The sequence below is a fragment of the Vanessa tameamea genome, chromosome 30 (assembly GCF_037043105.1).
Source record: "Vanessa tameamea isolate UH-Manoa-2023 chromosome 30, ilVanTame1 primary haplotype, whole genome shotgun sequence".
In the NCBI taxonomy this organism is placed as follows: domain Eukaryota; kingdom Metazoa; phylum Arthropoda; class Insecta; order Lepidoptera; family Nymphalidae; genus Vanessa; species Vanessa tameamea.
In genome coordinates, this window is record NC_087338.1 from 5,440,228 (window position 1) to 5,467,334 (window position 27,107).

At 32.5% G+C, this 27,107-nt stretch overlaps 1 protein-coding gene across 1 annotated transcript in view; it reads left to right on the forward strand.

Moving 5' to 3' along the window:
* The first annotated feature begins 5,213 nt into the window (after positions 1-5,213).
* Positions 5,214-27,107, forward strand: part of LOC113391727 (acetyl-CoA carboxylase) — an 85,270-nt gene continuing 63,376 nt past the window's right edge. Inside the window, exons 1-3 of the mRNA XM_026627786.2 lie at positions 5,214-5,606; positions 19,007-19,107; positions 20,712-20,881. Coding sequence (XP_026483571.2) covers positions 5,513-5,606; positions 19,007-19,107; positions 20,712-20,881 — 365 coding nt within the window. The 5' untranslated portion in view covers positions 5,214-5,512. The remainder of the gene's footprint in view (positions 5,607-19,006; positions 19,108-20,711; positions 20,882-27,107) is intronic.

A 27,107-nucleotide genomic window follows, 5' to 3' on the forward strand; every position in this document is an offset into this window, starting at 1 on the left:
TTGCGAATTTGATTTTTTTAATACTCATTAATTAAAATCAAATCTCATTCTAATATAATATAAGTAACATAAAACTTATAAGTTTTTACTACATATGAAGATGAAGTTTATTTTATGCAATTTTATTCATGCAGTAAAATATATTCTTGTTATTAGGCCTTTTTGCAAACATGTCTGGATAGGTACCACCCACTGGTCAAATATTCTATCGCCAAACAGCAAGACTTAATTACTTAGTATTGTTGCGTTCCGGTTTAAAGCGATAAAGGCAGTATATCAGGCATAAAGGACATAACATCTTACCTTCCAAGATTAGTGGCGCAGTGGTGATGTAAGGAATGATTAACATTTCTTACAGCTCTAATGTCTATGGGCGGTGGTGATCAAGTAGCCAAAAAAATTATCGCGTTATTATTGTTAGTTTAATCTGTAATATTTGTATACTATGGCTTGTCCTAAATCTAAAATTATTAATATGAAAATTGTTTCTATGTGGTCAAATATTTATGTTAAGCCGAAGTAAACCGGTAATTACTCTGTAATAATCAATTAGACTACGCCCGTAGGTAAGCAAGATCCAATAAGATAATAAATTGCATTTACAGTGACGCCATGTTCAAGAATATTCAGTTAAATAATCAGTTTAATAAACAAATCTATATAAAACGTAACTTTAAAGTTTTATATTTTTATTTGTATATAGTTTCTAAAAGCTTAATAGAAATAGGAAATATAAAGTTATAGTGAAAATTATATAAAGTTTAAATAGATTTTTTTTTAAAATGTATGTTTAATTTTATTTGCAAATGATACTAGGCAAAGGTCAAAATTTAACTAAAATAAAATAAAAAAAGGAATACGAAAATGGTCTTTATGAATTTATTTATTGAGGAAATATTTAACTGTACCAAGTGCCATAGATTATTTGGACGTAGTTGGCTCTAAATATATTAACCTATATAAATAACTGCTTAAAACTGTAACCAAAAGTTAATGTGCGAAATATGTTGAAAAAAATTATTGTTTATTTAATTATAAATTAAAATTATCATCAGTCGTTTACAACTAACCTAACTTTGCTAAGCCACATGTTAAAATATATTTTTCTGACATGGGATGATGCAAATGCGTGTAGCGTCCAATAATGCCTTTTCACGGGAATTCTGTTTCAGTCCATCAGATCTTTGGCAATCATCAGGACTATTATAAAGAACTCAATAGAGCAGGAATATGGATATATTATGATTATTTGATTCATTCATTCATTATGTTGAATCTTGGGAAAAAAGTATAGAGGAACTCCCTAAACAAAATAAATCGGTGTGAAAAGACTCCTTTTCCTAAACACGCTTCCGCTCATCTAAGTGTTCAGTCGATGCTCACAATATAACTGTCCTCAACCAATGTTAAATGACTATGAAGTAATAACCTTGATTGTCTAAAAGTGTCCCACGATTCTCAAAGGGAATCAGGTCACTGGTTGACATTATTCTTTATAAAACTTTAAAATAAGCCGATAAATCTTAAAGTTTTTGTTGGCAAAAATATTATTTAAGTATTCCGTGATCTTTCTGGACCAGTTGATTGTGCAGAGTTCGAAACTCTTTTATATTAGACGCTTAAATAGTATATAGTGTCGATGCTCTCGATTTCATTGATTTAAATCTAAGTCTAAGAACGGGGGTTTCACAAGGATCAATGTTAGTTCTCTTTTTTTATTTGGTATGTATAAATGGTATTTTTATCAATATTTTAAATATCGATATTTATACGGTAATGTTTCTTGTTGATGTTTCATTACCTTTAAAACTTGTCAGACATTTAACTAATAATTGTGATATAAGTTAACATATGTTTATATTGTGTATAATGTTATCATCAACGGTACTGAATTGGCTCACATCAAAGCAAAGCAAAAAAGTTCCTGCAAGATATCATACGTTATATTCGATTTGATAATAAAAAATAAATAATCTTGCATTTACCAATTTTATATTATATTATTAATTAGCTTAGTATTCGATACAAGATGAAGTGTTTGGAATTATTTCATATATGTTAGTTTTCCTGCATAAATACATTTAATAGTACATATTGATAGTTTTTGCTAGTTTTTCACGGTAGATCTTGATATTTCTATATTAAAGATATCTATAAAACAGAGGAAATACAGAGTGCTTTTTTGATGACACATTCGTATCTCATGTGGGATTAGTTAGTCTCCATTAAACCAACGAAGGGTAGACAGGTGGCCGTCTGCCAAACCTTATGTTTGTAGTGTTTTATAACACATATAATATATATTATATTAAGTTGACTTGACATAGATGGGATACGAATGACGTGTGTGAGTTTGCAATGTGTATTTACGTATTATGTTGTATTAGTGAGTGTTCCTTTGCCTCGCATAATATCTTGAGGTTAACGACGGTGATGACTTCAAGTCGTTTTAATCCGACGCGTAATTGCATAATTAACGCTATAAAGTTATTATTTAATATTTTACGTTAAACCGATATTACGTTTACGAATATATCGCTGCGAAAAACGATTTCGACGGTAGTTTTCTTTTGGTATTGAATATTATTACCATTGTACCTACCGGGTTAGTAAAGACATTTTTGATTTAAATTTAATCTAGCTGAACCCATGGTTCACCTACGCATTTATGATATTAGTAGGGATTATATTGTTTTGAAACTATACAAAAGTTGAATACGTGTTTCTTATACTTTATGTTACCTTTGTTACAATGGATGAAATAGACTTTTAGGTTTAACCGAATATCTAAAAATAATAACGGAATATTCACTCAAAATATATAGATAATTTGTTTATTAAATTTTTTTGTCAGAATTTTAATACTTTTTATAATTGTGCCGTGTACTAAAAAATCTTTTCCTGCTTTTTTTTAAATTAATACCGATTCTGGCGAATTTGGTCCATCCCTTATTATTTAGCGTATTTATTACATAAAAAAATACGGTCTTATTTTCTAGTATCTGTACTCAAGATTAAAAATAGGCAATCTCATGTATGTATCTCAATGTTTTCTAACCATATAAGATATTATTATAATTTTCAGATAAACTATGTAGAATGGTTGTTATCAAATATTATTGCAAAATATACTTTATCACGATACGAATAGGATTTAATTATATATGTACCATCGTTAGAATTCTCTTTTCCTTGTAAACGATATAATCATATAAAAAACGAAACTTCTTCGTGTACGTATTTTTCGTCCTTTTCTAACACACTGTCTCTTTTAATGATTTTCCTAAATTATAACCTCATATATATAAAAAAATTAACAATTTCCAATACCAATCAAAATCAAAATATACTTTATTCAATTAAGCTTTTACAAGCACTTTTGAAACGTCATTTAACAAACTATATTAAGAAAAGTTACCACCGGTTCGGAATGTAGATTCTACCGAGAAGAACCGGCAAGAAACCCAGTAGTTACCTACTCTTTTTCAACATCTAAAAATACAACAATGTAAATAGCTCCAAGCTATTATGAACCCTACACAAACATTACAAAGTCGATTCATAAACATAAAGACCCGAGTGTATATTAATACATAAAATATTGACAGACGAAATAGAAATAACTTCTCTGATCTCGGCTAAGGTGTCATTTAATGGTGCCTGTTTGAAAAAAATGGCAATACAGAAAAGGGTTAAACATCATGATGAATACTCGAATGAGATTATGTTATTGAAATTGTTCGCAGAGTTCGCAAACCTTCAATCATTTTCATTCATTCTTCAAACTGATCGAAAGTATCACACACAGCACCGGACCAGATAAAGGACCTTAAGATCTAAAAATACAGGATCAGATTTAGAGGGATTTGTTTCATCATCATCGTCGGCCAGACTGTCAGATCATAGCCATCCCATCCCATCATCATCTTTGGTTGTCGGACCACTTCTCTAGGGCATTGTAGGCAGCGTTTTCCACTCGACGGTCTCCAGTCTAGACGTTTCGGTTAGTCGACATATGTGACTTTAGTCAAAGAAAATCACATGCTCGTCTTCAAAAAAATGGCAACTGTAGTGCGAATTGTTGAGAGTCAATACTACCTAAATAACTCTTGTTGAATTGTATATTTAATTGATGTTTTTAACTATGAAGTCGAATATTTAGCAGTCTCTTAAATAGTTGTTAAGAAAAAAACAATCAGCAAATTTATAACTCAATTTGAAATAGGTTGTATTTACTGTTATGTCCAGTGACCATAGACATCACGTCAGTCGTTGGATCTAGAAGAGTAGACGAAGCTATCAAGAGTCAAAAAAGTCAAAGGAGAGTCTGATTTTGTCAGAAAACTATGAACCGAAGCGCGTTTAGTGAGCAATTTTTCGAATCAAATGTTGATAACTTGCAAATCGAGGTCTGTATATTAATCTGTGGAGGGACAGGAGGCGGCTCCGTACTGCCAATATACCTTCACAGTTCACAGTCTAGTCTATTGCTGTATTTCATCAATTCTCAAATTTATGAAAATAGTAAAACTTTTAATTTTACGACCTGACTTGTACTACATGTACAGGCAGGTCGTAAAATTAAAATACACTTCATTTAAGTTGACTTTCAAAGTGACGATTTAAAAATTAAGTACGTTGAATCGTAATTTTACATGATTAATTTAACTTAACTAACGGTTCCGAATGTAGATTCTACGAAGAAGAACCGGCAAGAAACTCAGTAATTGACATTAATCTAATTGATATTTAATGACGATTAATGGCGATATCGACTGTAATTATTTAAATAAATACGTTTTTAGCTTAAGTGTTTGTTTTATAACATAAAAAGTGTATAAATTATGGTCGTATAAGGTTTTATGAGGCATACATTTCAAAGTATACTATTATTTATAGTTATAATAGCTGAATCAACCTCAACTAACTATTAATATGTTAACATATTACAAATAACAGTTACCGCACAAAATTCGCGGTTTACAAGTAGTTTTAAAATATTTACAAGGTTATACATAATTATATTATAGGTAGACATGATTCGAGTTCATTGGGATCGTACGATAAGTCATTGTATAATACAGCAAAAAAAGCGCTATCAAAAGCGCCGATCTCTATTATACGTCGAAATACCAAAATATAAAGCAAGGACAAGATCGCTTGTTGTCTATACATAGCGTGTTTCGGCTGTTCTGTCACCCGCGCCGCGTGAATGAGCCATGTAACATCGCGTGTTCGTATACGTATGTTTTGCCTACACATTCAAATAAAAATGGTGCGCAATTGCCTTAGAATTGTTTAAAAGGAAATATAAATTCAACTTTTCCGTATAATGTGACGTAATTGAAGCACTGATTGGATTTTATTGATAGTTAAACGAATTCTGTTGCTTATCGTCTGATGGTACGAAGTGACATTCGCCGTTTTTATTGTTGGCGGGAAGACGTTTTTGAATACGGATTTTTTTTTATGCGGCTATGAGTGTTGTGTTGTGGTACGGTTTTATTTTTTGATGTTGACAATTGCTTTTTTAGTTGGAGTTGTTTTTTTTTGTTACATTTTAAAGTTCTTGTTAAAAATCGAGGATAACAAAGGCGAATCGGAACGTAAGTAATTTTTTTTTAATGTCTTTCGAAATAGTGACGTTATAAATAAATCGATAAATTATTATCCGTATTAAATCTAATAAAATTATCATTCGTATTATTATTTCTAAAATATTAATTTGGTTAATATTTTACAACGTAAACTAATACCTAAGAATCGTATAGATTGCTGACTTTATTGAACTTTTTGACGACAATAGTAGACCATTAGCATTCAATAATGAATAAATTAATTTATAATAAACGTCGAATAATAAGTATATGTAACATGCGATTGAAAGAAAAAAAGTGGTTTAACCAAATACTAGATCTCATTTTATATAATTATGGCTGTAGCCGTTTATGCCATTGCATAAATTCTGCAAGAAGTATGCGAAAGAAAGTAAAAATACTGCCATATTTACATTCTAACATTTTAATCGATCATTTTATAATTATTATATTTCGTAATTTTTTTAAATTTAATATGATGCTATTTTTCTTTATCTGAGCCTTGATACTTATCAAAATAAAAAACGTTTGTCTAAGAATTAAATTTAAGCAATTTTTAATTCAAGGTAAATTCATATTATAGTATTTATAATTCTATTCAAATGTGTCAAATTAATTATGTATTTAAAATAAAAAAAAACAATCTACATCAATGAATCTCACGCATTACGCTAAATTGCGATATACTAAAATATGAAATATGTTTTACCCTTTATTTTCAAGATTAAAAAGTCGATAGTGGCAAAGATATTATTTTCCATTTATCATGTACCTTGTCCTATGTTTGCTAAAAGAAAAAAAAAACATGCAATTGATATTTTAACGAGTTTTGTAAGCACTAATATAGTTAGATAGTTTCGTCTATATTATGGTAAAACAATATTGTTTTTTGTGGATCTTTTTTGATCAACATCTTTGTGGATCAACATCTTTGCAGTGGAATTAATATAAATAAATAAGTCGGAAAGGGTACCGATGGTTTTTTAGTGGGTATTTCGGTGTACCGGCGAGTCCCACATACCCCCACTTCACGTGGGAGAAACGCGTAATGCATTTTCCAGAGAGAAAAAAAAGTTTGAGATTCGGTAATAAATAAAATTGCCATGGTATTTGTTTTTTCAATAAAAAAAAATTCGTCTGTTTTACCGAGTTTAATGTTTCCATATTATTATTATATCCGAACCTTTAATTTAAATGCGAAAGTTTGTTACGCTTTCACGTCTCGACTACATGAGTAATCATCATGGAAATTTGCAATCACGTTGTAAGGGGATGGAAAATGACATAGTGTACCCAACACCTAACCCCTCCCACCACCTACACGAGGACGAACAGGGCAGGAACGTAAGTTTGGGGGGCCCTGAGCTAATACTTCTTAGGGGCCCACCTAAGACATATCTGAACGTAGACTTGAATTAAATTAATTGAATGGGTTTGATTAATTGCAGGACTCGCAGGGCTGCAAACCATACGATCTGTTTAATTTAATAAAGTTATAGATTTTTTCGCATTACCGTCTATTTTGGACTTTGATTTGACTTAGCTGGGGGCCCCTTGAATCCACGGGGCCCTGGTACCATATGGTAGATCCGGCCCTGAGGACTAAGTCTCGTGCTGAACCTAGTTTTGATATCATTTAATGATTAATTAAAGTACTTATAACCTTAAACACAGGCAATCAATAAACTGTTCTGACATTGTGCGAAGTACTCCGTCGCTTTTGCTTATCAGAATGTATCTGCCTTTTACCTTTAGGTTTCATACCTTAGATACAAGCAGTCTGTCGGCTCTCCATTAACTTTAACACAAAAAAAAAATTAAGAGACTTTCTGGGGCACCCTACCGTTGTGCAAAGACTTGTACATCATCGGCGAGGCTCCTCATATAGCATCCGTTTATGCAATCTGGATTAAGATAGCCCTACCATATTTGATATACGTATCTGGAATATATATTATGCTAGCTTTCACGCGTCTGTCGTTATTGTTGGGCATAAAATTCGATTCAGTAGTATGACCGTGAAAGAACAACAGACAGACAAAGTTGCTTTCGCATTTGTAATATTGGTAAAGATTACGTTCTAAGGTAGGATTATTGAAGATTTCATTTTGGGGAGAAAGTGAGAGATAAAGAAAATCTTTGTATGAATTGTATCCATATGAAGTCGGAAGTTAGCTCACAGTACAAATATGTCAACTAATTTACTCTTGGTTATGTGGTATCGAAATTACAATCGTCGAACTAAATGCGGGGTAAATATTTCCATACATAATGTATACAATATGACCTCGTCCACTAATAATATAATTCGGGAATACTGATATCGTGATGCGCGCAGCTAGCTTTTCAAATCTTATAATATTATTTCAACAAAATCTCCATAATTTGTCTTCAAATAATCTGTTGTGGATTCATTAAATAAAACAAAGCAATAAATTTCCCAAGCGAGATATAATGTGTTATTTCCAGTAAAAACCAGTTAAAACACAAAGGTTTTTAAGTTTAATGGATATTTAATATAAATTATCATAAATATTTAACTATACAAACTGAAGATGACAAACATATATACAAGATTTTAAATTAACATGGTTATTTTTATTACTAACAGTATTTAAAACGGGATATTTACCATGTTTTTTATTTTTATTTGGTGGAGCTCGATATTTCGACATTATCTACGAATGTCTTGTTCACGAGACTTGAGTCTCATGGTAAATGTCCCGTTTTAAATACTGTTAGAAATATATATACTCTATTCCAATGGGAATAGGAAAGAACCAAAACAAACCGTACTTTTCAATATCACGATTGTTTTGTTGATGAGTCCTCTTTATGATTTACTACAAACAGTTCTTGATTAATGTATCTTCACTTTTAATATAACAATATTTCACTTAACTACGTAAATCCACTTAAATTTGACTTTCAAAGTAACGAAAACAGTTTTGCCGACATTCAAAACGCCATTTTTCGATGAACGAACAATTAAAACGGAGGCCTCACTAAGGATGTTCGCTAACCGAATGGAGAATGAATAAATTTATACAGATAAAAAATATATTATTTTAGTTTTAACATACAGCTTAGATTTTTTTTAAATATATATTTATTTAATTGGTTATAATATGGATTATAATATAATATAGAAAGTTACATATTGTTCGATAAAAAATGTTATTATTTTATATACTAAGGTATAGACAAAAATTTTAAAATAATTAATTCATTTTACAGAAATAAAAAATCTTAAAATATAGATCAGTTTTATGCAAAGCAACACTTAATTTATAGTTTTGAAAATAATACAAAAGTAAGATATTATTCGGATTTATCAAAAGTTTTTTTCTTACGACCTGGCTTTGTTTAAGCGAACTGTCAGTGTAACCGATTTAGTATTTACGACCTTTTGCTTTTGCCTACTGACTTTTGAATTACCATTAACACGGCCTACGCTGATTGAACATTACTTTTTCGGTTTGAAGACTAAGATAAGATGTTATTATTAATTAAATTTCGTTTTTTTTTTCAAAAAATTTAATGCTTATTTCAAGGTCAAAGTCGTTTTAGATATAAGATGAAGTAAGAGTTTCTTTGAAAGATATATAAGATTTTATTTATTCAAAACCTTAGTATTATACAATACGTCATATATCTTGAAAATGCCACTTCATTATTGAAACATACAATGTTTCTTTTTATTAATGATGGAATAAAAATCTATTCATATAAACGAAATTGTGAGTGTGTTTCTATGACTTATCACTGAAAATAACTACCTCTTTATAAGTTAATAAGGCTATTTGCGAAATACCACGATCCAAATCAAAACTAACGACCTAAATTTTATTTAAGGCATCCTTTCCTGCAATTTATATAAAATTTATTTTAAATAATACGTAAAACCAATAAAATATATCGTTCCTTAGCATTCTCTACCCATTCACTCAATATTTTTCTCCTCACTAGTGCAACTAAAATGTCATGTCAATTCAAGGTCAAAGTTGTTTATTTATCTTTTCTCCTATTCCCATTGGAATAGAGTATACTTACATATTATATAGGAACATAAAATAAAATGTGTCATGTTATTTTTTAATCCAGTCACCTTTTTGTCCTCGCACCAGCTTAACAAACACTTTGTAAGCCAACTTTAATTGTGGGTCGTAATAACTTACAATCTTTCCAAATACATAATATTAATCAATTAATCAATCTTCTTGCTGGCTAACAGAGTTTCGGTCACAGCATCCCGTATATACAATTTTAAACTTGCTTTCGTTCGTTCGTTCTACTGCCTTGATATGGCTTATATAGCCGATCTTATGGGAAAATAAGAGCCGAGATGGCCCAGTGGTTAGAATGCGTACATCTTAACCGATGATTGCGGGTTCAAACCCAGGCAAGCACTACTGAATTTTCATGTGCTTAATTTATGTTTATAATACATTTCGTGCTCGGCGGTGAAGGAAAACATCGTGAGGAAACTTGCATGTGTCTAACTTTAACGAAATTCTGCCACATGTGTATCCAAAAACCCGCATTGGAGCAGCGTGGTTGAATATGCTCCTAACCTTCTCAAGGGAGAGGAGGCCTTAGCCCAGCAGTGGTAAATTTACAGGCTGTACATGTTGTACGGGAAAATAAATGGAAATTGTATTTTACAGCCGATGGTGTTCTAGCCTTCTAGCTATTACGCCTGTCCAGGTCAAGTAGACGTTCCATTTCCAGGATGTTATATAACATGTTCGCAATAAAATCTTAATCCTGGTTATTTTTTAACGTATGTCACCCACTGGGCGATATATTATATGTTATTCTCTGCATCGACCGTGATGACTTAATATAACGAAATTTCTTATTTACATTTATATATAACATTCTATTGTACGTTATAAATAACGCGTGCACATATTATGTCCTCTATTTCACTTCCTACAGATACAGCGCGTCCTGATTCACCTTCAACTGTCACTTTGACACTTGACACTTGACACTAGATAACGGTAGATAAGTATTAATTAGACGCTGTTTATCGATATCGTCTTTCGCCATCACTAGAGACTAATTCGAGACGTTCTGGTTTGTAATGATATCGTTTGTTATTTTCCTATTGTTATATGTGTGTGCGTGTTATGGGGTTATTACTAAACTGAATATCTTTAAATATGTAGTCTAATTTCAACTATACAATATCACTACAAATAAATATAACAGTTCAGTAACATTTTCTCCTTTGTTTATCAACATTTTTTTTTTATTCTCTGATAACTATTGACGAGCATTTGTGTTACAATAAAAAAAAAAAAAAAACATTCCAAAATTAAATAATTATTGTGGTCGTATTTCGACCACGCAGGGCTAGTAACACAAACGAAATGGACGATTTAGTTATGTCCTGACCGATTTTGGTCGCAGCAGGCAATCCCAAGGGACACCAGACTACGCAGAACATATTATACTGCACGAGTACACTCTGTATTCAATCATTTTTATAATCTGAAGGAACGACAAATCCGACTCGACCGGAGAGCGAAGATCTTTTAGAACATCTTTCATACTCCGAGCTGTTCAGAGAATTAGGTATGTTTATTATTCCAAATGAATGTTACAACATTCACTTAAACTTAAAGGAACTTACCGGTTAGCTTATAAATAACAATTTAACATATGTGACGGCGCGCACCAAATGCGGTGCCATCTTATTGATTTATCCCGAATTAAATTGTATGGTTTCGATTTTATTGGACGAGGGTGAGTCGAGCTTGCTCTGGTGGAAAGTTTGACGGTCAGCGCCGTTAGATGGTTGGTATTTCTAAGGTAATGAATATCACAAACAGCTGATAACGGCGGTGTATGTCGCCGACGTTTATAATAATTGGAATCCCAGTTAATTATCCGATTTAACAGTTGAAAATTGTACGAACGCGTGTAAAACATAAAGAGCCGAGATGGCCTAGTGGTTAGAACGCGTGCATCTTAAACGATGATTTCGGGTTCAAGCCAGGCAGCCACTGAAATTTCATGTGCTTAATTTGTGTTTATAATTCATCTCGTGCTCGGCGGTGAAGGAAAACATCGTGAGGTAACCTGCATGTGTCTAATTTCAACGAAATTCTTCCACATGTGTATTCCACCTTATTCCACAGTATTAACGATACCATCTTTTCACCAATTTCCGGAATTAATTACAACATTCCTCTTGATGAGTGAAATAAATCCTATATTAAGTACAATCAAATCAAAGATGATAACGGCGCTCCTGCCAGTAGCTGACTGCCATATTTATTAAGCGTACAGAAGAATCAATTTAAACATACATAGTCCAGTTTCTTTTATACCTGAGATAGTAGCAACAATAACATATTTTTATAAAGCGGGTAGTTTTATTCTGCACTAGCTGTGCCCGCGATCTCGTGCGCGTTATTTGAATTTAAGTTATTTGGATATTGTAGCGTTATTTTATTTTTATTCAATACATAATTCTAAAATAAAAGAAGCCTAAGTTACTCCTTATTACATCCGCTATCTGCCAGTGAAAGTCCCGTCGAAATCAGTTCAGCCGTTCCTTAGTTTAGCCGGAACAAATATTAATAAAAAATGTTATTTTGGTATATGTACCAAATATACATATGCATTGAGTAAATATGGGTTATTTTAATATTACAAACAGACACTCCAATTTTATTATAGGTATAGGTTGAAGCACTAGCATAACAAACTAAGTACCAACGTAATGACAGCAAACGTAAAGATGCGTCACATTTCGTGAGAGATGAGAGGAAAGGTCACAGAATTCAGCTGAAAATCCCTATTATCTTTTTATCAGCTCGGCCTGGAGTTGATCTATCCACTAGACCAACGTATCATTATGCATATTTAAACCAACATCCAAATAAACAGGTTACGATGAAACCAGTTTTTATTTTTTTTAATTACTTGAAGAATTAATGTTTAATTTAAACTAAATGAGACTTAATAGTCGTTTGTTTGTATTATGACGTACGTCAGAGTTTTATATTTTACAAAGAACTGGATGATACGTCACGTGGGTTCACTTGGTAGGCCTATGCAAGTCAGTTTTGTAGATACCACTCGCTCATCAAATATTCTACCGCTAAACAGTAATATTTAGTATTGCCCATGAGCAAACAGGCCATAGATCAGTGGTTTCCGTTCCTAGATATTGACGCTATCAGATTAACCATTCCTTACATCGCTAATGCACCATTGACCTTGGAAAGTAAGATGTCCCTTGTGCCTGTAGTTACACTGTCTCACTCACCCTTCAAACCACAACGCAACAATACTAAGAATTGCTATATTCCGGTAGAATATCTGACGAATGGTCTTGCACAAAGCCATATCACCAAGTTATCTATTATATCTACTATTAACTTTGGAAGACCCATCAAGACTTATCCAACATAGCTGGTGATAAAACTCGGTCTCTTAAATATGGTGAAACGATACTTTACCAATGAACAGCGTTACCTTTTATTTTGAAGCTCTGGTCAATTTATGTGTGTAGTACTGCAGGGTCTTGTGAGATGGCTCGACCAAAATCAGCCTCAAGAACTTAACGCATTACGCGCTACAAGACTCAAATTCCGCAGTTTGTAAAATTAAGTGAAACCATTAACTTGTCCCATTAATAATAAGAGTTATTCTGTAAGAAGGAATTCGAAACTCACCTCAGGACATGAGTGTGAAATATCAAAAAAGTATAAGTGAAATAGACTATATTACTAGTTGTGCCCGCGGATTTATTCGCAGTTATTCATTTTAAATTTCAAGTCTCTTGAACTTGAACAACATATATATGAAATACGGATGTCTACACCCTATAAGGAACCTACCTGCCAAATTTCAAGCTTGTATGTGTTATAGTTTCTGCGATTTCGTGATCAATCCCTTTTATATAAATATGTTACTCAATATATACGATACACGTGTCAAACTGGCGTATCACCAAAACAATAATCATAAATAAGTCTTGTTACTCAATAAAATACTATACGGCCGAATTATAAGTTTGATTCTTTGAATTCCAAGTTTAATGCCGGTTTTTCTCGATAAAATCTACTTTCCTAACCGGTGCGGTGCGCTAAGTTCAATATACTAATAACACTGACAGCTCCGGCTTAACACAAGTTCCCGGTTGCAAGCAGTATTACGGCGATTTAAAAAATATTTTTTAGTGACCTTTTAGGGTCTTAAAATATACTATCGCGACTCAAAGTGCTCTTATGAGCTACTTGAATCTATACTTTAATAATATTAATGCAAAAGTATCTCTTACATAATCACGCTTAAACTGCTGAACCGATTTAGATGAAATTCAGTATGAAGATAGTTTGTGTCCCGGAGAAGGACATAGTTAGTTTTTATCACGGAAATCATCCTTCAAGGTGTGAAACGGGGATTGGAAGTTTGTATACACAATTAATCATTTCTTAAGAAAGGAAATATAAAACTCATTACGTATAATTAACTTTTTCGTAAACGTAAATTATGTTTGTACAATTTTGATGTATTAGGTTATATAGAGAATGATTTAAATTTTATCTATGTTAATTAGGCGAAAGCAAAGCCGTGGGTTCAGCTAGTAGAGAATATTTTGATTTTGTTTAGCACGTGTGTCGGTCTTCAGGTCACGCTTTGAAGAGCGATATAAATTTACTATCAATTTCAAATAATTATCCCACCGACTACGTTCTGAGCCGAGGTGCGATCTCATAGGAGACACTCTCAGGACGAACGTCACTCTCGACCCCAAAAGAGTTCACCTTAAGGCAGAGTCTTAGCACTCGCCCCCAACGTTCGGTGACGCTGTAAAGGCCAGTAGGGCCAACAGCAATACACAACTACAGATACAAAAAAAATCAAATAATTACTAAGTGTTAAATGTTTTTAAAAAATATCATCGTAGAAAAGTACCGCGTATAAACAAATCTTGCCTCTATATTAATATTGAACAACAGATGTATGAGGTAAGAATTATTTAATGTTATTAATATTGTCTATAATAAACCTGTTAACACGTATGGATATAAAGCCGCGAGCGATTCTACGTTTGATAAAAAAGAGTATCTACTGAGTTTACAGTTTGATTTAATTCATCTCTTAAGGTGACGATTGAATACTTATTAAAAGCCTGTTTGAATAAAGTTTTTTTTTTAAGTTTTCATTGTAAAAAATTGATTTGATAACTTTTAAGAATTTACAAACAACACTCTGTTCTAATTTAATCAAGAATAATTTATCATGTAAACGGGTTTTGTTTATTCGAATAATAAATTATAATTCAACCGTCACGCTACTCGGATACAGTATGGAAATAGGATATCTGGTCTATGGTGTACAACTTATAGATCGAGAAAAAAAGAAAAATTCTCTCTTTTTCCATATTGAAAAGGTGAAATTCTCGGCTTTCCTTCAATATAATATGTATTATACGTATGAAATTTCTCGAATCACTCTGTTTATTGATGAAAATCACATTAAAATCCGTTGCGCAGCTTAAATGATATAAGCGTACAGACGCGGAAGCGACTTTGTTTTATACTATGTCGAGATTTTCTTATCACAGAACCATTTAATTTATAAGAAATCTTACGTTTTGTTTTACCTATTTAGAAAAGTATTATTCTTTAATTAGTAAAACATATATTTTATAATAGAAGAACGAGTGAGTAGGCGTTTCCAAGTTCAAGGGTCACCAAACTTTTAGAACAGAAAATTCAGCCTCTTTTTGAGGCTATGAATTTCAAAGAGGCAAGAATATCGGTGTCGTCGTTTTCCTCTTTATTCAAATTAACCAAATAATGAAACGGTACTTCAAAGTGAAGTGTACCAAGGCTTCTGATGATGGGAAAGTCATCAAAACCCACCATAGAATATTCTCAAGAGAATAACTATCATAGTCTAGAGCACAATCGAGTAATCTTGTAATTTGAGTATCGAGACAGAAAATCTGACACCAATTGAATAAGTTGTGCGCAAGAAGTATGGCTTCAAGTGCTTTCCGAGGCACGAGAAAAACTCTGCAAACCTGCAGAGTGGACAAACACAGGTACAGTGTATAGCCTATTCCAGTGGAAGTAAAAAATAAGATAAACAAACCTTTAATTTACGTATTTCATGCGATTTGCTAATAACTCAGTTATGTTGTGCACTACTAAGAGTTTATGATTAATAAATCTTTATTTATAATACACTACACTAACCTATATTCACTTTAATTTTACTTCCAAAATTCCGATGACAGTTTCGCCGACGTTCGAACGCTAAAATATATATGTACATAGGTTTAAGCGTTTTGAACGATATATCATATCGCGTCAATTTGTTGTCAAATTTTGTTTAAATGGCTTTTCTCCTCTTATGGTTGGAACAGAATATATATTCTCTCACTCTTTAATCCCAATGGACACGAAACCGACACGACGAAGAGTTCAAGAGAAGGACCAACTGCTCTAATTGCCTTCCTAGTCAAGGGAGTGTACACACTTCCAACTTCCGGATTCCCCAGGCTTTTACCGAGAATTTCTCGACAGAAAAAAACCCAGTAACTTTGTTATATGAACATGAACTATGAACCCTTATAATCTAGTCACTTGACCAAAGCATATTAGCCATCATAATTCTTACGACGCTCCGTCAAACGGATGCAACTAGACGCATGACTAAATTGCCTTATTTCATCGTCAGGGCTTTTTCGCTTTTAAGGTTAGCAACTCTCATCATAAAGATAATATTACCATTTGGTACCATCGTGGTTTTGAGAAATTTGAAGCAATGAATAAAATCGATTCGTTGGTTTAGATACTCCAACGCCGTAGAAGTGCGTGCGTAATGTATCTCACTTTCCCACTAAGGAGAGCTTCTGTTCAGCACGGAGCGGGGGGGGGGGGCAGCATTTCAGTAGCTGAGTTTATTGCCGGTTTTTCTCGTTATAATTTTCAAACAACATTCCGAACCGGTGGTAGGTATGCGTTTAATGTATTTCTATAAAATGATGATTCCAAAGTGCTTGTAAAATTCTACTAGAATAAAGTATATTATGAATTGATTTGATTCATACTTTCGTTCCGTGCTAAGAGCGGCTATTTCACGGGTTTTAATGTGTAAACATTTACAACCCGAAGTCCGGACATCAATACAAACCAACACTGTTTATTGTAACCCAAAATTAAAATTAAAAAAGTATAAGACCAGATGTTCAAGGGGTTTATCGGTAAGACAGCAATATTAATTCAAACTCTTCCATTGAAAATGCAAATATATTTTATGTCTGTCTTTTCATTTTAATGAAATAATATTAAAGAAAAAACGAACTTCAAATAATAATCTGATAAAATAAATAATGAACCAAATTCGAGGCCAGAAAAAATTACATCCCGTCGTATTTAGTTTTGGTATGTTTTCTTCAAATTGAAATGTAACCAAACGGGAGGCGTACCCAAACGAAAAATAATTTGCCAAATCGGTTCAGAAAATGTCGAAATTCCGAGGACATTTTTTTGTAGAAACAGTCATTTCACAATAAATAACACCTAATTGATTTTTGATGTCGGTTAATAGGTATCATCTAAAACTCTAGAGGAATTTCCAATAATAAAAGGAACGCCATTGAATTTCATTATGGAATTCCTTGACGCAGATGCCATCCGTGCTGTAATCGGGTCATAGCGATCTTACACGCATATCTACAGTTGTCGTGGTATTATCTGACCTGAAATAATCTTGAATAACGAAATACCCTAACCTGAAATAACCCTTTGTTTTAATTTCAATACTAATATTATTAATGCGCCAGTAACTCTGTCTGTGTGTGGCTGTTTATAAGGTAATTGGTCACCATCGCCCAAAGACAATGGCGCTGTAAGAAATATTAACTATTCCATACATCACCAATGCGCCACCTACCTTGGGAATTAAGATGTTATATCCCTTGTGCCTGTAGTTACACTGGCTCATTCAACCCTCATACCGGAACACAACGATACTGGTTACTGTTGTTTAGCGGTAGAATATCTGAGGAGTGGGTGATACTAACCCAGACGGGCTTGCACAAAGCCCTACCACCAAATAAATTTTGTAAGGAATAGTCGAAGTTGGTACCAGAATCGGATTTGGAGATCTGGAGGCCCTGGGCAACAGAGAAGTGGCCTAATTATTATTTTACAAATTAATTTGAACAATTTCATTTCTATCAGTAAAATTTGTCAATAATTTATATACTCTTGGTATTATTTTATTTTAAAACAGTGATTAGTAACATTACATTAAAATTCTTAACTCGTCGGAACCTCTATTGTTTGAGCCCCCCCCTCCTCTTATGGAGGCTCCAGGGCGGTTGTCCCGGTTGTCCCTTAAATTCGGCCCTGGTTGGATCACAATAGAATCATAACCGTTTCAATTTAGAAGATTTGGCCCCACGTTTTGTTTTTGTGATGTTTTTCTTGTAAAACGCAATTTTTCCAATACATATATAAGTATTTTAATAAGTAATTATTAATTAGAGTCGAATGAAACATGCTCGTCCAGGTACCGAATAAATAAAGGCGACAACATTGTTATTCATTACGAATATTTCAACTGAATTAGTTTATATTTACATGTACGTACATTTACCAATGAATACATTAATAATGTTAAAACTAGGATCCCGTCTCCATGTAGTCCAATAATTCTTACAAAGTCACAATAATTTCCCTATTGTCCTAAAAGTTCCAAAACATCGGACAAAGTATACTTTATTCGAGCAGGCAGAGCCGAAATGGCCCAGTGGTTAGAACGCGTGCATCTTAACCGATGATTCATGATGCTTAAGTAATGTTTATATTTCATCTCGTGCTCGGCGGTGAAGGAAAACCTGTGTGTCTAATATCAACAAAATTCTGGCACATGTGTATCCAAAAACCTGCATTGGAGCAGCGTGGTGGAATATGCTCGGAGAGGAGGCTTAGCCCAGCAGTCGGAATTTAAAGGCTGTTAATGTAAAGCAGGCTTTTACAAGCACTATTCAATCGTAATTTTACAGAACAGTAGTGACGTAAATTAAAAAAAAATCTACTGAGAAGAAAATCAATAATTATTACCTTCTTTATCACCTATATAATCTTGTGTTGAATAATACGCCTCATGCATTGATGTTTTTTAACAAACGAAATTTGAATTTTAAAATCGGTAAAGTTATAAATATCTGTGGATAGACACAATAAGATCTAATCCAAATTTCCGACTAAAAAGTAACGCCTCTGTAAATAATATAGCAATTAGTTTTATTTACAAAATGTCTCAATAAATAGTCAGGTCCAGGGATTGTATTAATACTCACTATATTACATAATTTTAATTTCTCTGAAAGAAGAACGATTAACATATTTGTTTTCTGTTTATAGAAAATATGGAGCAGGCTGAGCAGGAGCAGGTGCGGTGCTCTTCCAGTGAGAGCGATAACTTTGAAAAAATAGATTCCGAAGAAGCGAAACCAGAATCTAATGTAAGTATTTTAACTAACCTACTGCATATGCTATGAAAATAACAATTGAAGAAAAAAAATCCCACTGAGATTGTTTCGTAGATTCTTCGTCCGTGGCGTCCCTTTCCGAACCGGTGGTAGATTTTTGACAACCAATAAGCAAGTGTAATGCTTCATGTCATGAATATTTTTACTTTATATGGACTCTAAAAAAGATAATTATTTATTTTGGAACGAAGTTATTTTACGCGGCTCACAGTAGACGTAGAGTGTATGGCAGAAATAGTCACGTTAACAAAAAGCGTTACGCCCCTCCAGGCGCCCTTTCCTCCTTTTGCTCTTTCTATTGTATAAGATTTTGTATAAAATTATTGGAACTTATTTTTCTTTGTTTTTTAATTCACACGTGATTTTTAATATCAATGTTGTCATTGTCATTTATTTAATTGTCAAACGATGTTCATTTATTTCATTGTTTTTCTTTAGTATATCATATCGTATCGTTCCAAGAATGGTATTGAAGAGTATGGTCTTAGACCGCCATATATTATTAGGGGTATTTATGCGTTGACGTCACAAGTACATTGTATATTGTTTATTGGGAGAATTTTGATAATGCAGATATATTAATATATATATATATTTATATTTTTTAATATTGGACAACATCACATACATTACTCTGATCCCAATGTAAGTAGCTAAAGCACTTGTGTTATGGAAAATCAGATGTAACGACGGTACCACAAACACCCAGACCCAAGACAACATAGAAAATTAATGAGCACTAGGCTCGAATAGTGTAAAGCCAGCGTTGCATAACCACCTCCCCTTTGCGTGGGTTTTGGACCTTTTTCCATCAGAGCGCTCTACAGCGAGTTTGTCAATGTCAATATTTAGGGTACAATTTATTCTGACACATGTATCTATTATATCTATGAGTATATCATTATATATTATCTATGAGTTTATTGCCGGTTCTTCTCGATAGAATCTACACTCCGAACCGGTGGTAGCTTTACTTTAAATAGTTTGTTAAATGACGATTCAAAAGTGCTTGTAAAAGCCTACTTGAATAAAGTATATTTTGATTTTGATTTGATTTGATTAGAAATAATCCCAATTCTTTGTTAAACGTAGTAATTGTCTATGGGATAAGAAAAGTATTTATGATAAGATCCGAAAATTTGACAGAACACCAGAGTTGTACATTGTTCTTGTAATGTTCAACTCACTTTCGAGTATTTAATAAATAATTGGCATTTGATGCTGTAACAATCATTCTACTATAACCTTCGTAAGGTTTTATTCTTTTAACCAAAACGACATAATGAAGTAAAAACATAAATGAGTTAAACTAACCGTTACCTTTCAGACAATTTGTTATTCAAATCAAATCAAATTTCTTTATCCAATACAGAAGCATTACACTTACTTATTGATAGTCAAATTAAACACTACCACCGGTTCGGAAAAGGAAACACTATGACCTGACGAGAACCGACGAAAGAGACTCAGCGGGTTTGTGTTCTTTTGTTTACTCCCTTCCAACTTAAGTCTATTTTACGCTTCCATCTTAACTGATAACAAAATCATGATATGATTCATAGAAATTAAATTTTCAGGGGAACTCAAATTTCGTGGTCGGCGATGAAGCGTCAGACGGTGACCAACATGACGAGGGACCATCGCACGAAGGCGGCGACGTCTTCCCAAACGCACCCCCTCCAAATCTACGCCCTAAGCTGACAGTCGCCCAACAGCTTGCACTCGCTGAAAAGCGAAGCAAACTCAGGTGAGTTGAATAACACGATATTCATTCAACTCTTATAGCACTTTTAATTGGTTCTCTTACAAAATAAATTGAATGTAAACGATCGATGTGGAGCGATTATGATTTCTACCGTCAGCCATCAGGGAATTCTATATCCAATCCAAGGAGTAAATATAAAGAAACCTTAGATATACATATTTCGCGCGATTTGCTAATAACTCAACTATATTGTACACAACAGACAGTTCTTGATTAATATATCATTATTTATAATACACTATTTCACTTAACTATTTATATCCACTTTAATTTTAATTCCAAAATTCCGATAGAAACTTCGTCGATATTTAAAACGCCATTGTTTCATTATTAATACGATATTATTCAAAATATCGACCAATGATAGTACGTCAATTTTACGTCTAAGTTGTGTTTGACCGAATCACGACGCAAAGCATCAGAGTATGCTGTACGACCGAAAACGTACGCCACATTTCGGCTACTGTTTTTATTATTATACTCATGTTAGCCCACGGAATCCTGAAAAGCGTGAAAACACTTTTTTTCATTAATTTTAGAACATTTGTTTCAGTAATTTTAGTCCAAAAACTTGTATTGTATATCTATGACTCGGATACAATTACGCAAATACATAAATGAGCTTTGCAGCCAAGTTAATTAAAATGTTAATTACCAGAACATTGATAAATCAGACGTATTAGGTATTTATAATATAATTTAAATATAATGTCTCATACATTATCATAATTATATACTTTAATTGGTTAAGAGTACATGGTAGAATCTACAGGACCTTTGATAGGCTTACCTGTAACTTATTTTATAAAAATACTTAAAGTCAAAGCCTGTAAAGACACCACACAGCTCTACCAGGCTGATGGGAAAACAAGAGAGGGTTGTGATTATATCTGTCGATATTCGATACATGCATAGAACGCTTTACACCGCTGACGAAATGAATTTCGATGCACACTTGGAAAGTGTTCGTTCCAAAAACATTAGATTTTAAATAAATTGAAATTAAAGTATTCTTTACTTAAGTAAATGTAATTCATTGATTATTTATATGTTCAGACCGTCAAAGCACACATGGAAAAATATAGTGGCCAAAAGTTGGTCACTAAGTACACGCACACTAGTAAAGTTTTGGTTTAAGTTCTTTTGTAGTACGACACTTCATTCTAAATTTAAATTATATAAAAAAATAAATTTAAATCTAAATTTAAATTATATAAATATATAAAAAAATATATTATATTTTTTATCTGAAAAAAGAATAATGAATATATTATTATTTCGATTAATAATGTACATATATTCATAGTTAATTATAGAAATAATAAAATAATACAATAAATGTTTTATAATATCTATAATGTATAATATAAAACAAATATTTTAAAATTAATATATTCCACCGTTGACGTTGGTGAATAACTTAATCTTTTGGTTAGTTAAATTATAACTCGACTTTAAAGATTAATGTAAAGAGGTTTTAATAAATTAACACTATAATACTGTCACGATAAATATCCACTTAACGTATAAAAGAATGTTACTTTATACTTGTACTTCTTGATCGTTCGGCTAATACTGCGATTAGCTCATGACAGAAATGGCGGGAAAAGGAAAACTGTCAAAACTATGCCAGTTCGTGTCCGACGTCCGCCATTGACGCGCGATTAAATATACGATTTCAAAAATTGTATTCGTTAATTTAAAATACGTTAAACAAACAAAGTGGTAAGCGTTGAGGATAACCTTCTATTAAACATGGATGATTCGTGTTAATTCGAATTGTTATTTTCATTTGTTAGTTTTTCTTTTTGTTAATCGTAATGTAATCAAGGTATAAATTTAAGTGATGTACAGTGATAGTCGATAAGGAATGTCGATATGACGTTTATATTTATGAATCAAATGTTTTGGTCTGTATATATACTATATATATTTTGCAAAATATCGTGCGATGAATTTGATAATCAATGATAAGAGTACTAACTCTATCTGCACATATATATTATTGATTAAAGATATGTTATCATGTAAATATAACTATTTGAGGATAAAGTTACTCGTTAAGTCTTAATAAGTTAACAGGTGTCAGTTGTTTTTTTATCATGGAGTGAGTATTTAATATAATTTTATAATTAACCTACTTTTTAATGGATTTCATTCTGTTGTCTTTGCCCTTAAAAAATATCTATGTCAATAATTCATTACAGTTGGATAAGCTACTCTCATGTATTATTGATGTAACCAGTGGGTCGATCTCTAACAAGTTTAAAACGCAGATTATCGTAATACGTACCGTAACTAAAGTGTGGTTAACTTTAACTTGTATGACGACGTTATTATAAAATATTCATTGCATTTGTTACATTTAGTTTAAGGGATTTGGAAACGAACGAAATTTAAACAGATATATATTTATATATATATTTTTTTTTGTTTTTTTGTCTTAAATATATTTACATAATTAAAATCGTTCAAAGTATGGGTTTTTTTTTAATGAATATATGTAACTTTTCGGCTTTTAGTATAATGTTCGTGTTCTGTGTATACGATAAGCCCGAGTCTAGTTCGAACTTGCGGCGTTACATTTGGTTTTCTGGTATAAACCACCAAGTTGAGAATATTGATATTCTTCGAATAACTAAAAATATATATATTGTACTCAATTTAAAAAAAATATATAAAAATAATCACAGTTAATCATCTCAAAATTAAATCGAAGATAAATATACTAATTTAAAATTATTACAATATTACTAATGATATTAATATAATATAGTAATTATTTAATATTTGTACAATTAAAGTAACAGACTGTAAATTAATGTCCCACCGTTGGGTGAGGCCCCTCTACTTTTAGGACTAAGACTAAAGTTTGATTTTAAAGCTTGGGAGCATGGAGCAGAATTAAATCCGACACTTGAGGTTTTCCAACGTTGTTTTCCTTCACGAACAAACACGAGATGACTCGTTTATTCTATTAATACAATTTTTATTATTATTTATTGGTTTTCGTTAATTTAATTTTTTTTTTAATTATTGAGGACTTTCAGCAGTCGTCACAGTCACACATGTAATAATATAAACATATTTAGACTTTAAAGTGTTAAACTCTTTAAGACGGCCATTACATGCATTTCAAGGTACATTAAATGTATTTAATTTTATACTAAAATAATTTTATATTCCCATAATACTAGATTAGATTAACAACATTTCATTTCGAAAATAAAGTCGTAAATATTATTTCTAACGATTAATAAATAATTATTTTAATTATCGACAATTTCGGTGTATCAAATCAGCTGGACGACCAGTGACGGTCACAGATTAAATATTCTACGTCATATCCGGTGATTTATATTCAAAACGCGAATAATATAATTAACGTAAATGTTTATATTTATCTATTATGAAATAAAAAATTACAATCCGTGATTATTTTCATTATTCACACAAACTTTTAAGTACACGTATGTGTAGGTCAGCCATCTTGTAATTTGGTCAGACCTTGGTGGCGACAATTGAAGGCCGCAGGCATCTACATGATCCACTCCGCGCGGTGTCACCAGCTTTAAGGCTGGATCCATACTATAGTATAGGGTCGATCGCGTTTCGTTCGCGGTCCAGTAAAAATAATTAAAAAAAATAATAATGTGTGTATGAACGCATACTATTCTTAACAGTCAAGTTTCGTTCGAATCCGCTCGAAGTAGTGATCTGTCTTGAAGAAATTTTGTCTGAGCGAGATCGAACTCAAAGTCAAAGTCAAAAATCTTTATTCAATATAGAAGTGTTTACACTTGCTTATTGATTGTCAAAAATCTACCACCGGTTCGGAATTTAGCACCTCGGACCTGAGAAGAACCGGCGAAAGAAATTGATCACCATCATTGCAGTAAACTTGTATGCACTTATATTCTTGTCCTTGTTTCATGTTTTCTTCTTGCGTTGATAATATTATCTTCTTCATCACGAATAAAATATGTAATAGGTAATTTTTCGATCGAAAATTTCTATGATATTTTTTCGGCCCAGATAGAATTTATAATTTTTGTATGGGAGTCGTCGACCATGAAAAAAACACTAAAAGGTAATCACTTGTATAAAATAATTCTCTGTTTATTTCGCTTTCTAAACGGCATAAGGTATTTTTAAGAATTGTCACGGACAAACTTTGTTTTTTTTTTTTTGGGAGCTCAAATCCCTTAGCCCAAATAACCGCCACTGTAATTAAATAAAGTATTTCCAACGGACCTCGGACCATAGACTACAAAACCAACAGAGGTAAAATATTAAAAAAAATACGGTCGTCTGTACCGTAGCTACTTAAATTTTTTATTAAAAAAAATACATATTTAACAGTATAAAATTATCTGTTAACTACGATATTTAAATTAAAAACATGAACATAACAATAAACGTACAAGGTAATATATTTTTTGTTCTCTTTACTCACTGACAAGTTAATTAATCATACTTAGACCGTGTGTGTACCTATTCTGTGAATAAATATTCGTCGTAGAACTCGATAGAGAATATCAGAATGTTATATACGACGTTGAATATTATAATCTCCTCAAAAAAGGAACGCTTGTGGTTTTTTTTTTCATTTCATTTACTTGGTGGTAGGGCTTCCATCTTGGTAGGCACCTACTTGGTAGATATTCTTCTGCTAAAGAGCAATACTTGGTATTGTTGTGTACGGTTTAATGGGCGACCAGTGTAGAAGTAGAAGTGTAAGGACACAGCAACAACATGACATCCAAGCTTTCTTGATTGGTGATGCATTGGCGATCTAAGGAATCGTTATTATTTCTTACAGCGCTTATATCAGGTAGCCTATTTGCCCGTCCGTTTATACGACTTAATTAAGAAATATATATATATATATATATATTATATAATTCGTGTAACTTTTAAATCTCTACACAGGCACATACACAAACACACACGCACGCACACACACATACACATACACACACACACACACACACATACACACACACGCGCGCGTTTTTAGTATTGTAAAAGAATGTTATGGAAGAGCGGGACTACCTGCCACAAGTACTAGTAGCAATACTAGTTACTTACTAGGATAGTCCCAGTTTCTGATTATAGCTGTAACTTGTTAATGATGAAATAAATATTTTTTTTTTTTTTTTTATATATATGTCGCCACGCCTTTTCGCTTCATCATGCTCTCAGTAAGCCTCGCATTTCAAACGCCCCGTTATAAAGTATTTATTTACTTACGTTAACTTTTTCCTCATGTTACTGAATTTTTGTTTTCTATTTATATTAAGATAAAAAATTTCCTCATGTCAATTTATCATAGATGTTCTTTTCGATAACATTTTATTATCTATTTAACCATCTAAGCTTTAAACGTGATAGCATTTAAATCAAATTCTTGATTCAATATTGATGCATTCCACTAGACTTACTTGGTAGGGCTTTGTGCAAGCTTGTCTGGGTAGATACCCACTCATTAGATATTCTGCCGCCAAACAGCAATACTCGGTATTGTTGTGTGGAAGGGACAAGAGACGTGACGTCTTGGCGCCCAATGTTGGTGCCGCATTGGTATGATGTGGGGACTGGTCAATAGTTTCTTACTATGCCAGTGTATATGGGCGGTGGTGACATGTGCCCGTTCGCCTACCTATGACAAGAAAATTCAAAAATCCAAACATCCATGTCTGTCTGGATCCTTTGCTTCCCGGCCCAGACATGTCCAAGATTATTTCAAGTAGTCGAATTTGTTTCATAAAGAACTTCCTTTTTAGTCCTACGATATATTTATGAGTACGCCTATTGTAGAATGATCACTTCTGATCTAACCATTGGACCCTTGAGGTGGCGATTGTGTTTCATCAATATGTATCATATGTATGTGCAATAGGGTCTTTAACCTCGTTGTACACAATAGTATCTACACTAAATTTAAGATATATCGTTTTATTGGATTAACTGTACTTCATATTAATATTATTTTCTTATGAAGCAAGCAACAACCCCATGATGACCAAACCCTAAAACGCGAGCGAAGCCACGGGCGACAACTAGTGATAAATATTAAACGTACATCGGTTCGGAATTTCTTAAAAACTTCGTTTTCATATTCATAGTTTCGTGTGTGGTGTGTAAAAAAGGTATATTAGTTTTCATTAAAATAGCCTCAGATTATAAAACAACAGGCAAATAGAGC